At 31.0% G+C, this 16,620-nt stretch overlaps 1 protein-coding gene across 5 annotated transcripts in view; it reads left to right on the top strand.

Annotated features, from left to right (window-relative positions):
* The window catches only part of LOC143045914 (uncharacterized), a 53,997-nt gene extending 42,883 nt beyond the window's left edge, over positions 1 to 11,114 (top strand). For all 5 annotated transcript variants that reach the window (XM_076218755.1, XM_076218754.1, XM_076218757.1 and 2 more), the window contains 7 exons: positions 337 to 457; positions 1,007 to 1,150; positions 2,390 to 2,513; positions 2,835 to 2,921; positions 3,550 to 3,679; positions 3,995 to 4,117; positions 8,374 to 11,114. In XM_076218755.1, the coding sequence (XP_076074870.1) occupies positions 337 to 457; positions 1,007 to 1,150; positions 2,390 to 2,513; positions 2,835 to 2,921; positions 3,550 to 3,679; positions 3,995 to 4,117; positions 8,374 to 8,489 (845 nt within the window). In that variant the 3' untranslated portion in view covers positions 8,490 to 11,114. The remainder of the gene's footprint in view (positions 1 to 336; positions 458 to 1,006; positions 1,151 to 2,389; positions 2,514 to 2,834; positions 2,922 to 3,549; positions 3,680 to 3,994; positions 4,118 to 8,373) is intronic.
* Positions 11,115 to 16,620: the final 5,506 nt, after the last annotated feature.

Below are 16,620 nucleotides of genomic sequence, written 5' to 3'. Positions count from 1 at the left end.
AATTTTCAGTTGTCAGTTAAAAATTTATCCTTCTCTAAAATGTTGTATGCTGCAGTTCTATTTCAATCTACTGCATGTGTATTAATTTCTATTAATCTGCCTGTAGATGTGAGGATTTTTGGTAATAATTGTTCGTTAAATATATAGTTATAGATAAAATTTGTATTTTGTTCCATTTGACTTTCTTCAAGTGTATATTTTTTACCATTAGACTTGCAGAAGTTTCTCCCTTTAGGATGTAAGAATGGGAAGTTTAATATTCCCCAAACACTATAATTGTATAAAATAATTGTGTTCAATTAAACCTTATTTTGTATTATTTGTTATTTACCTTAGCTTTGGACGCCATGAGAAAGGCATATGAAGAGGATTTAGAAGAAGAAAAGCAAAAATACCGAGATGCTCTGAAATCTATGTTTACTGATGATTTTGTGGAAGAAATAAGGAGACGTCATGAGTATGTATACTTTCTTTAGATTTGACATCAGTGAAAGGACAAAATATGGTGAATATGTGTTTCAGTAGTACAAATTAGAAAGAAAAAAAAAAACAACTATAGGCTACTGTACAGTTTTAACAATGAACAAAATCCTAACCTTAAAGTCAGCTTTTAGTAAACAGCAACTAATGAAAACCACTAAATAACAGACTTCTGACTTGGGATAGTCTAACAACAAAGTCATGCAATTTTCAAATTTGAAACTCTTTTCTTTCCACTATTATGAAAATATTGTTTAGTTGTGTTACTGATCATGGCAAAAATTGAACAAAATTGGACTCCTTGATCAGTACGAAGATCTTAGCTGTTAATAAATATTAAATGTATTTTTACTATTGGCACTGGCTTTCTAAATTCTTCACCAATGAAAACTGACAGTCACGTAAAAGCACATCAGTGCTGAAAATGGCGTTAATCATTGATTAATCAATCAATCCAATTTATCATTAAAACCTTACAATTATATTTCATTGCTGTTCTTGAATGTTATGTTTATATTTATTTTAGGACTGAAATGAGTAAAACAACAGAAGAATTGAAGCAGTTAAGACTACATTACGATTCAAAATGTGAAGATTACAAAGTACTAGAATCTAAGAGTGATAATACAAAATCAGCTTATGAAACTCACATTAAACATCTAACAACCAGGTAATGTTTAACATCTAGATATCATGTTTGAGAGTTCTAAATGTCATGCATGAAAGTGCTAGATGTCTTACATGAAAGTTCTAGATATCATGCTTGAAAGTTCTAGATATCATGTTTGAAAGTTCTAGAATTAATGTTTTAAAGAGCTAGATATCATGTTTTGAAGTTCTAGATATCATCAGTCAGGGGCATTACTTAAACAAGTAACATTTAAAATTACCTATACAAGTAATGTTGAAAACGAGGCTATTTTAAATATTACTTATATAAGTAACTTTTCTAAATATTATTTTTATAGGTGTCCAACTATACAGATTTTACTAGCTTTAACAAATTGTCGCAGTCATCTGGTTATTTTTCCCATGAAATATGAAACTTAATCTTTCTGAAACACTAATTGCCTTTCTGACACACTTATCTTTCATATCGACGCTTTTGGGTCAAAGATTTGTCTTTTGGGACTATTAAAATATCATTTTCCTCAAAAATCTTGAAGGTAGACAGATATAAATAGATAGAAACTTGTAAATTAATTAAGACTTAAAGTTATTTATAATTTGAAACCTAAAACAATTACATATGTTCCTTAAATAAGTGTTGTTACCAATTCTTTCAAAGATGTATAAAATGACTTATTCAAGTAATATGTTTGTCATTATTTTTAAAGTAACCCTTAATCTCTATACTCTTCTTAAATCTAATAAATTCTTCATTTTATGATATAAAATGCTGTAAAAATTCATGAAAACTACATTTAGTCTGTGCTTCTTTTGAAATATAAAATAACTCAATAGAGTTATTTTAAATTTCAAAAGAAGCATTAACTCTATTGAGTTATTTTATAACTTTTTAAAATAAAAATTACCTATAGTAACTAAAAAAAATTACTTGTTTAAGTAATGCCCCTGACTGATCATGTTTGAAAGCTTTAGATATCATGTTTTAAAGTTATTAACATCATGTTTGAAAGATCTATACATCATTTCGAAAGTGATAAAATATTAGAATACTTGCAAAATTGGAATTTTTGTCTTTTCTTAGAATCTTCAATCAGTAACACAAAAATAACACTGTCCAAATGTGCATAGCTTTCGTAACTTTTTAGAAATTGAAATGCATGTTCACATAAAGATTGTGCTATTATAACAATATCTTCTGAAAATAGTTTTATTGATTTATCATTTTGTATAACAGTAAAGTGTATTTTAGCCTTATCTCAATTATAAATTATATTTTCAGTAATCAACAATTACAAGACCTTGTCAATGAGGAGATAGGAAAGTTAAAGGACTTTATACAAAACAGAACTATGGCCTCTGTTCCAGGAAATGGTACCATAGAAGAAGAACTTTATGATGCTCAGGTAACCTTATTCAGAAGTCATGTACATTTTAAAGCTGTCTGTATGAATGTAATAAATGAGAGATGTTTGAGGTGTATAAACTGAAAAAGTCTCAGTAGTGAATGCTGTTATTGGAGTTACTAAATTGGAAGATGTATTTGAAAATTGTCTTTTAACAGTTCATTAAAAAATTGGTGAGATTAAAAAATCTTTCTAACTTGCTTGACAGTGATTACAAACAAACAAAAAGAAAAAGAGTTGAAATTTGTGATTTTATGAATTATCTCCCTTTTCTTTCAAAATGATGACCTGTTAGTTTACAAATTTTTCATGAAATTTCAGATTATGGTAAGAGTAAAGGATGCTGAATTACAGAAACTTCGATCACAAACAAAGAATTTACAGAACAGTTTGGATAGAAGTTCTGAGGTTAGTTATTTTTATTGTTTAAATGACCTATTTAAAATGTTGCATCCTTTTGGAGAGCGTGATACTCAATTTGAAGTTTTCAAGTTATTTATTTACCCAATCATGGCAAGGAATTATTTGCTTGTTTGCACTATTACATGATAAATTCAGTTATGGACATTCAAATATTTAGTCAACAATATTCGATATGCAGAAATATTAGCATTGTCACATCTCTTTCAGTGCAGATTCTATGGCCCAAGTCCCTTGGTCATGTTCTATTGACTTTGAAAGTTTTTGTAAATTTAATAGAATATGGAGTGGAAATGGGAAATGTGTCACGGAGGCAAAAACGCGACCTAAGAGTAAAAAAAAATATGTTACCATGCTTATTTCAACATGTCATCATACTATCAAAACTACACATTGTACCATGTCTTAAAGATACTTTTTATGTATATAATATATATTGAGGTTAATTTGTGATCTTTCTGTTAAATGATACCTTCAAAGTATTAAATAGGTTATTTTTTATTTATAGTATACATAGGACAAACTGATTTTGAGGATTGTTAATTAACTCTGTGCAGGCTTTTATAAAAATTAGTACAAGCGATTGTTATAAAGGATCCATATTTTTCATTTATAGGAACAACGTGTAAGCATGACACAATATTTCCAACTGAACAAGAAATACCAGGAATCCCAGAAGCAGTTAAAAGAAATATTAGAAGAGAAACGTGCAGAGGAAGCAAAATCATCTAGATCCCTGCGTAGAGGTATGTTATTATTCTTACCATAATTTGTATCAGATAGAAATGGTCACTTTGATATAAAGGAGTTTTTATCAATAATTCAAAATCAAACTTTAAATCATTTTGGAAGGTATAACACCATGAATTTCAAGACATCATACATTCTCAACCAATGGTCTTAATCTGTTGCAAGAAAAAAAACATTTTTGGAATTATTTGAATGTATGTAGAAAATTAAAAACTTAAGTGACTTAAATCTTCAGATTGATGAAGATTTTTTTGCACACAAAGTATGAGTGTTTGATGCATGCTATAATATAGTATTGGTTTATTTTCCAGCTCCATCCTTTCATCATCGTGCTAGAAGTCCAAGTCCCCAGCCTACAACTTCTCCTAATAAGAAGGATGCTGCTGAACATCACAGTAGAGATTCACATAGAAGGAGACATATTGATGCAAGAGGTAAATTTTTGTGCGAATCATATATTTTTTTAAATTTCAAAATAAATATTTGTATTGATGTTTCCTGTTTTATGTCCAAGCTGTTATCTTAAGCAATGTTACTTTTTTTAATAAAAAAAACTCTACACACTTTCAAATCTATATAATTCAATTACTTCACAAGTTTCCATTGGAAAAAAACTGTGAAAGAAAAGAAATTGAAGATGAACACATAGGATCATGGCTGTCCTACATATTTCAGATATTAAGTGTAGTTACCACAACTGTGTATGTTTATATATATAATGTTATTAATGAAAACAACTTAATATTTAAAAAAAAAAAACAGAATTTAAAAATCATATTTATTTTAAATAAAGAAAAGACAAAACCATTGCCAAATGAAATAAAGAGACTTGAAAAGAAACATTGTCCTCTCATCATTACAAATAAACATTTGAAAAAGATGGACCAACTTCAAACCCATAGCCAACAGTCGTACAGAAATTTTTTCCATTATATATGTAGATATTTTTAAAAGCAATATATTTCTTCCATTAATGTATTATTGCTACATTTCAAGCTTACATTTCATTTTGGAGTAATGATCTAGACAAATCTTCTTTTCATTTCAGGGTAAAAAGTAGTCTCTATATTCCTCTAACTCCAAATATGTTTGTATTTCTTGATTTTTTTTATACGGCCGCAAAAATTTTAATTTTTTGGTCGTATATTGCTATCACGTTGTCGTCGTCTCGTCGTTGTCGTCGTCGTCCGAATACTTTTAGTTTTCGCACTCTAACTTTAGTAAAAGTGAATAGAAATCAATGAAATTTTAACACAAGGTTTATGACCACAAAAGGAAGGTTGGGATTGATTTTGGGAGTTTTGGTCCCAACATTTTAGGAATTAGGGGCCAAAAAGGGCCCAAATAAGCATTTTCTTGGTTTTCGCACTATAACTTTAGTTTAAGTGAATAGAAATCTATGAAATTTTGACACAAGGTTTATGACCACAAAAGGAAGGTTGGGATTGATTTTTGGAGTTTTGGTTCCAACAGTTTAGAAATTAAGGGCCAAAATAAGCATTGATTGGTTAAATATTTCTCAGTCATGTCCTGTGTTTGAATTTGTTTGTTAGCTTTTTGGTCATGAATGTTTGTCTCTAATATTTAATTAACTGTGCATTTGTATTTGTCTGCCAATTGATATTTTATCGTATGTTTTTGTCGAGCCTGCAACTTTTGTTGCAGAAAGCTCGACATAGGGATAGTGATCCGGCGGCGGCGGCTACGGCGGCGGCGGCGGCTACTGCGGCGGCGTTAGCTAACTTCTTGAAAGCTTTATATTTTAGAAGGTGGAAGACCTGGATGCTTCATACTTTGTATATAGATGCCTCATGTTACAAAGTTTCCGTCAGTCACATGTCCAATGTCCTTGACCTCATTTTCATGGTTCAGTGACCACTTGAAAAAAAAGTTCAAATTTTTTGTAATGTTGAATTCTCTCTTATTATAAGTAATAGGATAACTATATTTGATATGTGCGTACCTTGCAAGGTCCTCATGTCTGTCAGACAGTTTTCACTTGACCTCGACCTCATTTCATGGATCAGTGAACAAGGTTAAGTTTTGGTGGTCAAGTCCATATCTCAGATACTATAAGCAATAGGGCTAGTATATTCGGTGTATGGAAGGACTGTAAGGTGTACATGTCCAACTGGCAGGTGTCATCTGACCTTGACCTCATTTTCATGGTTCAGTGGTTATAGTTAAATTTTTGTGTTTTGGTCTGTTGTTCTCATACTATATGCAATAGGTCTACTATATTTGTTGTATGGAATGATTGTAAGGTGTACATGTCTAGCGGGCAGATGTCATGTGACCTTGACCTCATTTTCATGGTTCAGTGGTCAAAGTTAAGTTTTTGAGTTTTGGTCTTTTTATCTAATACTATATGCCATAGGTCAACTATATTTGGTGTATGGAAATATTTAATGATCTTTATGTCAGTCGCGCAGGTTTTATTTGACCGTGACCTCATTTTCACGGTTCATTGCACAGTGTTAAGTTTTCTTAAACTATAAGTAATAGGTCAACTATATATGTTGTATAGAAGCATTGATAGCTGTACATGTCTGCCTGGCATGGTTCATCTGACCTTGACCTCATTTTCAAGGTTCATTGGTCTTTGTTTAGTTATCTTGGTTAATGTTAAGTTTATGGTACAGTTGTTATAAAGCTTAGCTTTTTACTTAGGACTATCAACATAATATCAATGATTAGTATAGAAGGCGAGACATTTCAGCGTGTGCACTCTTGTTCTTTGTTGTGATGTTATGCTATTGTTTCAGAAAAAGGGAGAAGGTTTGGATCCATTAAAACGTTTAATCCCGCTGCAAATGTTTGCACCTGTCCTAAGTCAGGAATCTGATGTACAGTAGTTGTCGTTTGTTTATGTAATATATACGTGTTTCTCGTTTCTCGTTTTGTTTATATAGATTAGACCGTTGGTTTTCCCGTTTGAATGGTTTTACACTAGTAATTTTGGGGCCCTTTATAGCTTGTTGTTCGGTGTGAGCCAAGGCTCCGTGTTGAAGGCTGTACTTTAACCTATAATGGTTTACTTTTTAAATTGTTATTTGTATGGAGAGTTGTCTCATTGGCACTCACACTACATCTTCCTATATCTATTATTCTGGGTTTTCGCACAATAACTTTAGTATAAGTAAATAGAAATCAATGAAATTTTAACACAAGGTTTATGACCACAAAATGAAGGTTGGGATTGATTTTTGGAGTTGAGGTCTTAACAGTTTATGAATTAGGGGCCAAAAAGGGGCCCAAATAAGCATTATTTTTGGTTTTTGCACCATAACTTTAGTATAAGTAAATAGAAATCTATGAAATTTAAACACAAGGTTTATGACCATAAAAGGAAGGTTGGGTTTGATTTTGGGAGTTTTGGTCCCAACAGTTTAGGAATAAGGGGCCCAAAGGGTCCAAAATTGAACTTTGTGTGATTTCATCAACAATTGAATAATTGGGGTTCTTTGAAATGCCGAATCTAACTATGTATGTAGATTCTTAATTTTTGGTCCCGTTTTCAAATTGGTCTACATTAAGGTCCAAAGGGTCCAAAATTAAACTAAGTTTGATTTTAACAAAAATTAAATTCTTGGGCTTATTTGATATGCTTTATCTAAATATGTACTTTGATTTTTTATTATGGGCCCAGTTTTCAAGTTGGTCCAAATCAGGATTCCATATCAAGTATTGTGCAATAGCAAGAAATTTTCAATTGCACAGTATTGCACAATAGCAAGAAATATCTAATTGCACAATATTGTGCTATAGCAATTAATTTTCAATTGGAGTTATCTTTCTTTGTATAGAATAGTAGTTGATAATATATGTTGGAAATTTGCCAGACATGACTATGATGTCATTTTCTATTTTTATTTGCCAATAACTTTATGTAAATAACTTCATTGGAAATTTGCCAATATAAAATGTTGCTGATGAAGCTTTTTTTCCTTATCTCATCTAAAATGTTTTTAGATAATGTATGTTGGACATTTGCCAGACATGACTATGATGTCATTTTCTATTTTTATTTGCCAATAACTTTATGTAAATAACTTCATTGGAAATTTGCCAATATAAAATGTTGCTGATGAAGTTTTTTTTATTGTTTTATACAATAAACAATGTATATTCACTTTTACTACCAACCAATCTTTACCATTCAGTGATTACAAGCACTTTATTTTACATTTTAATATTTTATGATGTATTTGAAAGAGTAGTTATTGTTGCAAACTCCATTAGAAATTTGAATTGATATCAGTTTTGGAAACAGGGAAACAGGGATGTGAAAAAAAGGGGGGGGGGTTTAAATTTTTTCTCATTTCAGATTTCATAAATAAAAAGAAAATTTCTTCAAACATTTTTTTGAGAGGATTAATATAGACCACATTCATTCTGTGTCAGAAACCTATGCTGTGTCAACTATTTAATTTTAGATTTAAAAAGTTTGAAGAAGAAATCTTTAATTGATTTGTAAAATCTTGACATTTGTTTTGTGTAAAAAAAAACCATGTAATGTCAAAAATTTGATCACAATCCAAATTCAGAGCTGTATCACGCTTGAATGTTTTGTCCATACTTGCCCCAACTGTTCAGGGTTCGACCTCTGCGGTCGTATAAAGCTGCACTTTGTGGAGCACCTGGTTATCTTTGTGCCAGCTCATACACATAACTCTTTCTTCCATTTCAGACTTAAAAAGATCGAAAAGCAGTCCCTCTATTCCATATGTATTTGATGGTCGCCCAGTAGGAAGTCTTGGGAAAAGCAAAGATTTGAAGAAATTGACAAGATCTCCTAAATCCTGATGAGATTGTATATTCAGCAAAAGATACTATAAAAAGTTGAACTTTACAGGAAAATCTTCATGCCTATTTCATGCCAAATTATATTTGTCTTCCTTTGAATTGTTTTTGTATCAAGACCATAATATGAAATGGACAGAGCAAAAAAATTACTGCCAATCATTTATCTACCATTAGATAAACCATAAAAGTTTTACCTGCAATATTTTGACGAGAAAATGTTAATAGATGATTTTTTTTCTCACATTTGATCAACCATAGACATACACTTTTCTTTATATGCCTTATGTTTACAAATATTTAAAAATTAAGTTGTCAGTTATAAAAATTTGACAATAATTGTAATTACATAGGTTGTTTTCACAACCTGTGTATAAATTGAAGTGTTCGATTTAATACGGATAAGGATGTTTTAGGAAAAAGTACAAAATAAATAAAAAAGAAAGTATTATCTGAAATTGTAAAATTAAGCTTGAAATATCCACAAAATGGAAACTTTTAAAAGATTTTCGTTATTAAAGTTTTTTTGATAATGATAGGTTGTTAATTGTTAGGTTGTAAAAGTTTAAGAGAAAGATTCACAAATAACAATACTTATTGTTTTATTCTTTTTTTCTCACTGAATTACTTATTAAATTAAACGCATACCTAAATAACCAGTGCTTTATAAAGCTACTGTATATTTTACTAGAATTAATATTTTTGTGCACTATGACAAAAGTCTTTAACAGGACTGAACCACTGCAGATGAAGGGCAATTAACCAAAAACCAAGGTTGAGACATGTACTTATTTATATTTGACGTATTTTGATATTGCTTTTGATGTGAATTGTGATAATTAACAAATGTAATATCAGTGATAGTTAACCAGTGTAACATCAGTGATTATTAACCAGTGTTATATAAGTGATAGTTAACCAGTGTAATATCAGTGATAGTTAACCAGTGTAATATCAGTGATTATTAACCCGTGTAATATCAGTGATTATTAACCAGTGTTATATAAGTGATAGTTAACCAGTGTTATATAAGTGATAGTTAACCAGTGTAATATCAGTGATTATTAACCAGTGTAATATGAATGATTATTAACCAGTGTAATATCAATACCATAGATCTGTTGCCTATATATCATGTAATACCATATCCTACACCTTTACATAGAAGTATTATATTGAAGTTATTCGTCTTCTGTATGTAGTACCATATACTTATCATTTATAATATTGAAGCTTATCATTCCTGTGATCTTTAGACAAGTCTTTATATCAAATTGTAAATGGAGCCTGCAATACAAAGTGGACCATATTGTGGGTCCATTACAGAAATTTAGTTGTCCTTCTTTCACAAGAAAATTTATTTGAAAATTGGTAGCTGCCAATATCAAAATACCCATAGTAATATATGTCCAAAAACGTTATTGGTTCATCAGTTCATCTATATGTGTGTAAGGAAATAATGATAATATGCATGTTGATTTTATATGAATTCAATTTTTCTGACTTTACAAATCCTTTGTGAGTATCAAATCAATGTTTTAAATTTCTTTGTTCAGTACCACTGAATTATACATGATCACCATTGAACTAAAAATGACCAAATCTCTCGTTTTCTCATTATTTTCTTGTATTTTATGATTCCATTTACATGATTTAAAGACTTGTAAGTGTACCATACCTACATATATATGTGTGTATTAGTGTGTTTTTGTTGTATGTTTATCGGTTGTGTGTATATGTAACCATGACAATTAATCTGTCCATTAAATTTACACCATATCCTATATTTTTATAGATATTGTGATCGTACTATATATATAATCATGTGTAATTTATATGATTATTGTGCCTTTTTATTCAGGAATTCTAGCTAGTTTATTATTTAACCCTTGAATGTGTATTTTTTGTCACAAAATAACAATTAAACCAGACTGTTTATTTTGTCTTACAAAATAACAATTAAACCAGACGATGGAATGTAACCAAGATGAAGTTGGTTCATAGTGTATAGTTTAGAAAACCAAACATGTATATTCATTATAGGATTTTTGAAGTCCCGTTGTAGATGTGTGCAAAAAATCAGTAACTTATGATATTTCATATTATCTTGTACTTAATATATAAAAGATCAATTTTCAAATTCAGATTTGTTAAAAATTATTACAATTTATGCCAACAAATGATGAGAGAAACTTAAGTTATAACAAACCAATTATTTATTATATATTTTTTTTAAAGTAAAAAGTTTTCCTTCCTGAAAAAATTACCAATATTTATGATTTACCATTTGTTAACCATATAAAACAATTATTTTAGTCATAACCAATGTATATTGTATTTACTACAATTGTTATAGACATGGAAAATCTTGAAAGAAATTGGTGCAGATTTCCATAGGAATTAAGGTTGACTTTTATAAGCAAAAAAGGTTGTTGTTTACTAAGTTATGTTGCTGTTGTAGTACTTTGATGTGAAGAAAGATTTGTAAGTCAGTGCTAAAGTTAACATATTTATTGAAAGTTAATTTAAAAATGTGTGTGGGTTGGGTAATAATTTCAAAGTCTTTAACCGATTTACAGCCAAATATTTATACAATACCATTTTTATATTAAAATAATTTAATATTTATTGCTGTCTTTGTTTGTACTTCTACTGGTTATTCTAATACATGAAATATATATCCTACTATTATAGATATATTAAATATTAAGAAAATGTGGTATGAGTGCCAATGAGACAACTCTCCATCCAAGTCATAATTTGTAAAAGTAAACCATTACATGTCAAAGTATGGTCTTCAACACACAGAACCCTGTGATTGCTGCTGTTGGTGTTAAAGTGTTATGTTGACTTACAAAGAGAATCCAAATTCCAAATACAGAATTTTATAAAAAAAAAAAAAAAGTCCAAACACTGAAATGTTTCACCTACTGACCATTGTTTTTATGTTGCAAGTCCTTAAAATAAAAACATCACATAAACTAAGGTCAGATTAATGCTGTCAGACAGACATTTTCACATTACAATTTTTTTATTCACAAAATATAATTGACCTATTGCTTATGATAATTGAAAACATAAAAAAAACACAAACTTAAAATTGACCAATGAACCATGAAAATAATGTCAAGGTCGAATTATACCTGCCAGACAGACATATACACATTAAAACCATTCCATACACCAAATATAGTTGACCTATTGCTTAAAGTACTTGAAAAACAGACCCAAAAAAAATCAATAACTTTACCTTGACCAATGAACCATGAAAATGTGGTCAAGGTTAAAAGATACTTGTTAAACAGACATATACACCTTACAACCATTCCATTCACCTAAAATAGTTGACATATTGCTTTTAGTACTTGAAAAACAGACAAAACCACAAAAAACTTAAAGTGACTATAAACCATGAAAATTAGGTCAAGGTCAGATGAAACTTGCCAGACTGACTCATCACAGTCATACAATACACCACATATAGTTGACCAATTGCTTATAGTATTTGAAAAAAGAACCAAAACACAAATTTTACATAGACCAATGGTTAGATGATACCTGCCAGATAAGACATATGCACCTTACAATCATTCCATACACCTACAGTAGTACATGCAATATAGTTGATCTGTTGCTAATGGTACTTGAAAAACTAGAGGCTCTAAAGAGCCTGTGTCGCTCACCTTGGTCTATGTGCATATTAAACAAAGGACACAGATGGATTCATGACAAAATTGTGTTTTGGTGATGGTGATGTGTTTGTAGATCTTATTTTACTGAACATTCTTGCTACATGTACTTACAATTTTCTCTATCTGTAGTAAACTTGGCCCTTTAGATACAGAGCAACCCAACAACCAGTTGTCTAATTCATCTGAAAATTTCAGGGCAGATAGATATTGACTTGATTAACAATTCAACCCCTTGTCAGATTTGCTCTAAATGCTTTGGTTTCAGAGTTATAAGCCAAAATCTACATTTTTAGCCATGGCAGCCATCTTGATTGGTTGGCTGGGTCACCGCACACATTTTTATAACTAGATACCCTAATAATGATTGTGGCTTAGTTTGGTTAAATTTAACTCAGTAGTTTCAGAGGAGAAGATTTTTGTAAAAGAGAACAAAATTTACGAAAAATTGGTAAAAAGTGACTATAAAGGGCAATAACTCCTTAAGGGGTCAACTGAACATATTGGTCATGTTGACTTATTTATAGATCATACTTTGCTGATCATTATTCCTGTTTACAGTTTATCTCTATCTATAATAATATTCAAGATAATAACCAAAAACGGCAAAATTTCCTTAAAATTATCCATTCAGGGGCAGCAACCCAACAACCGGCTGTCTGATTCATCTGAAAATTTCAGGGCACTACCCAGATAGATATTGACCTGATAAACAATTTTACCCATGTCAGATTTGTTCTAAATGCTTTGGTTTCAGAGTAATAAGCCAAAATCTACATTTTACCCCCTATGTTCTATTTTTAGCCATGGCGGCTATCTTGGTTGGTTGGCTGGGTCACCAGACACAATTTTTAAACTAAATACCCTAGTGATGATTGTGGCCAAGTTTGGTTAAATTTGGCCCAGTAGTTTCAGAGGAGAAGATTTTTGTAAAAGTTAATGACGACGGACCACGACGGACGACTTACCAAGAATTGTTGATGTCTCATGTAGTCACTTAGGAACATACCTCATCTTTAAACTAAACCTGATCATTTTGGCTTGTAACCAATGTAAAGACCTAATATTGTCAACCTAAAAGGTTTAAACAAATGTCATCCTGGAAACAACCAGACCACCATGGTGTTAAATTAAGGTCAAGGCCACATAACATATAACAGAGAGACATACTAACATAATCTTTAAACCAAATATTCATTTTTATACGACCGCAAAAATAGAAATTTTTTGGTTGATATTGGTATCACGTTGGCGTCGTCGTCTGCGTCGTCCGAATACTTTTAGTTTTCGCACTCTAACTTAAGTAAAAGTGAATAGAAATCTATGAAATTTTAACACAAGGTTTATGACCACAAAAGGAAGGTTGGGATTGATTTTGGGAGTTCTGGTCCCAACATTTTAGGAATTAGGGGCCAAAAAGGGCCCAAATAAGCATTTTCTTGGTTTTCGCACAATAACTTTAGTATAAGTAAATAGAAATCAACGAAATTTAAACACAAGGTTTATGACCACATAAGGAAGGTTGGGATTGATTTTGGGAGTTTTGGTCCCAACAGTTTAGGAATTATGGGCCAAAAAATGGCCTGAATAAGCATTTTTCTTGGTTATCGCACAATAACTTTAGTATGAGTAAATAGAAATCTATGAAATTTAAACACAAGGTTTATGAACACAAAAGGAAGGTCAGGATTTATTTTTGGAGTTTTGGTCCCAACAGTTTAGTAATAAGGGGTCAAAAGGGGCCCGAATAAGCATTTTTCTTGGTTTTCGCACCAGAACTTTAGTATAAGAAAATAGAAATCTATGACATTTAAACACAAGGTTTATGACCATAAAAGGAAGGTTGGGTTTGATTTTGGGAGTTTTGGTCCCAACAGTTTAGGAATAAGGGGCCCAAAGGGTCCAAAGTTGAACTTTGTTTGATTTCATCAAAAATTGAATAATTGGGGTTCTTTGATATGCCGAATCTAACTGTGTATGTAGATTCTTAATTTTTGGTCCCATTTTCAAATTGGTCTACATTAAGGTCCAAAGGGTCCAAAATTAAACTTTAGTTTGATTTTAACAAAAATTGAATTCTTGAGGCTCTTTGATATGCTGAATCTAAACATGTACTTAGATTTTTGATTATGGGCCCAGTTTTCAAGTTGGTCCAAATCGGGGTCCAAAAAAAACTTTGTTTGATTTTATCAAAAATTGAATAATTGGGGTTCTTTGATATGCCGAATCTAACTGTGTATGTAGATTCTTAATTTTTGGTCCCGTTTTCAAATTGGTCTACATTAAAGTCCAAAGGTCCAAAATTAAACTAATTTTTATTTTAACAAAAATTGAATTCTTGGGCTTTTTTGATATTCTGAATCTAAACATGTACTTAGATTTTTGGTTATGGGCCCAGTTTTCAAATTGGTTCAAATTAGGATCCAAAATTATTATATTAAGTATTGTGCAATAGCAAGAAATTTTCAATTGCACAGTATTCCGCAATAGCAAGAAATCTTCAATGGCACAGTATTGTGTGCAATAGCAAGAAATTTTCAATTGACAGTATTGCGCAATAGCAAGAAATCTTCAATTGCACAGTATTGTGCAATAGCAAATATTTTCAATTGCACGGTATCGCGCAATAGCAAGAAATTTCTAATTGCATGATATTGTGCAATAGCAAGAAATTTTCAATTGGAGTTATCTTTCTTTGTCCAGAATAGTAGTTGAATTACCTTAAATCATTGTTTTATACAATATACAATGTATATTCACTTTTACTACCAACTGATAAATTAAAACAATCTTTACCATTCAGTGATAACAAGCACTTTATTATACATTTTAATATTTTATGATGTATTTAAATGAGTGGTTATTGTTGCAAACTCCATTAGAAATTTGAATTGAGATCAGTTTTGGAAAAAGGGAAAGGGGGATGTGAAAAAAAAGGGGGGGGGGGTAAATTTTTCTCATTTTAGATTTCATAAATAAAAAGAAAAATTCTTCAAACATTTTTTTTAGAGGATTAATATTCAACAGCATAGTGAATTACTCTAGGCAAAAAAAATATTTTAAGTTCATTAGACCACATTCATTATGTGTCAGAAACCTATGCTGTGTCAACTATTTAATCACAATCCAAATTTAGAGCTGAATCCAGTTTGAATGTTGTGTCCTTACTTGCCCCAACCGTTCAGGGTTCAACCTCTGCGGTCGTATAAAGCTGGGCCCTGCAGAGCATCTGGTTTACATTTAGTAACTTTGAGTACTCATACGTCAGCACTTTCTGTTTTCTGTTATTTTGATGTTTGTTTGGGTTTTTTATTAATTTAGAAATAAGGACTTGGTATTGTTGCCAATGAGAACAATGTCTAGCAAAGATGTATTACAACGGGTTAACTTACTGAAAAATACAATGAACAAACTGATACTGTACAGTAAGCTATCCCTGATATTTTGTTTTATGACGTCAAAATTTGACGGGAACCTGTGTGGTATCCAGTAATGGCGGACAAATAGCGATAAGGTGTATTCAAAACACCTTAATTTATTGTTCCAGATGTTATATTAAGTGTATGATATTGTCAACATATTTTTGTGTGTGAATTGATCACAAAGATAATACTATTATGTGCTAAAGGTCTGTATTTCTCTCTGGGCACTCCACTTCTTCCACCAATAAATACTGGCTGTCATAATGCAGTCAAGACTTCTAATAGTGACATTAAACACCAACAATCCATCAATCAATAAATTTACCCTTATGTCTGCCTGTCACATTGCCTATACCCTTTAATATGTCTGCCCGTCACATTGCCTATACCCTTATGTCTGCCTGTCACATTACCTGTACCCTTGTCTGCCTGTCACATTGCCTATACCCTTATGTCTGCCTGTCACATTGCCTATACCCTTAATTTCAAGCTTTGGTCAGGTTGTTCTCTCTTTTGACTTGTGAGTACTTTTCATGGAATTGTTGAGTTTTTAGGGAAACCTTGCTTCATTTAATCAAAAGCATTTCAAATATGTGTATACCCAAACTATTTCGATCAATTAATATCACATGATCCTTTGAAATATAGATAATGTCTAGTGGCAAATATAACATGCATATCAGGACTAGGCTTGTCAATGTGATATGAATATAAACCCTGATTGCAACAAAATGCTAAGCCCAATTTTTTAATATGCCAGTTAACACAGTAACAGCAGAAAGACATTTCACTCTACCATAACATAACTCTGACATTGATGACAAGTATTTGCTTTTACTAGTAAATGCTTGGGGAGAAGCAGCAAACATTTTTTCAACTGAAGATTGAAACCCATGACCTCTATTACTCAATGCAAGCATGCTACAATGAGTTCAACGAGGAAGTGTGTAAGATATGGACCTCTAACATTAATTTTTTTATATTTAGTGATTTATACAAATTATACATATGTGCCTGTCCCCA

The sequence above is a fragment of the Mytilus galloprovincialis genome, chromosome 9 (genome assembly GCF_965363235.1).
Source record: "Mytilus galloprovincialis chromosome 9, xbMytGall1.hap1.1, whole genome shotgun sequence".
Lineage (NCBI taxonomy): Eukaryota > Metazoa > Mollusca > Bivalvia > Mytilida > Mytilidae > Mytilus > Mytilus galloprovincialis.
Note: the sequence above shows the minus strand (reverse complement) of the source record. Positions and strands in the feature narration are given on the sequence as shown.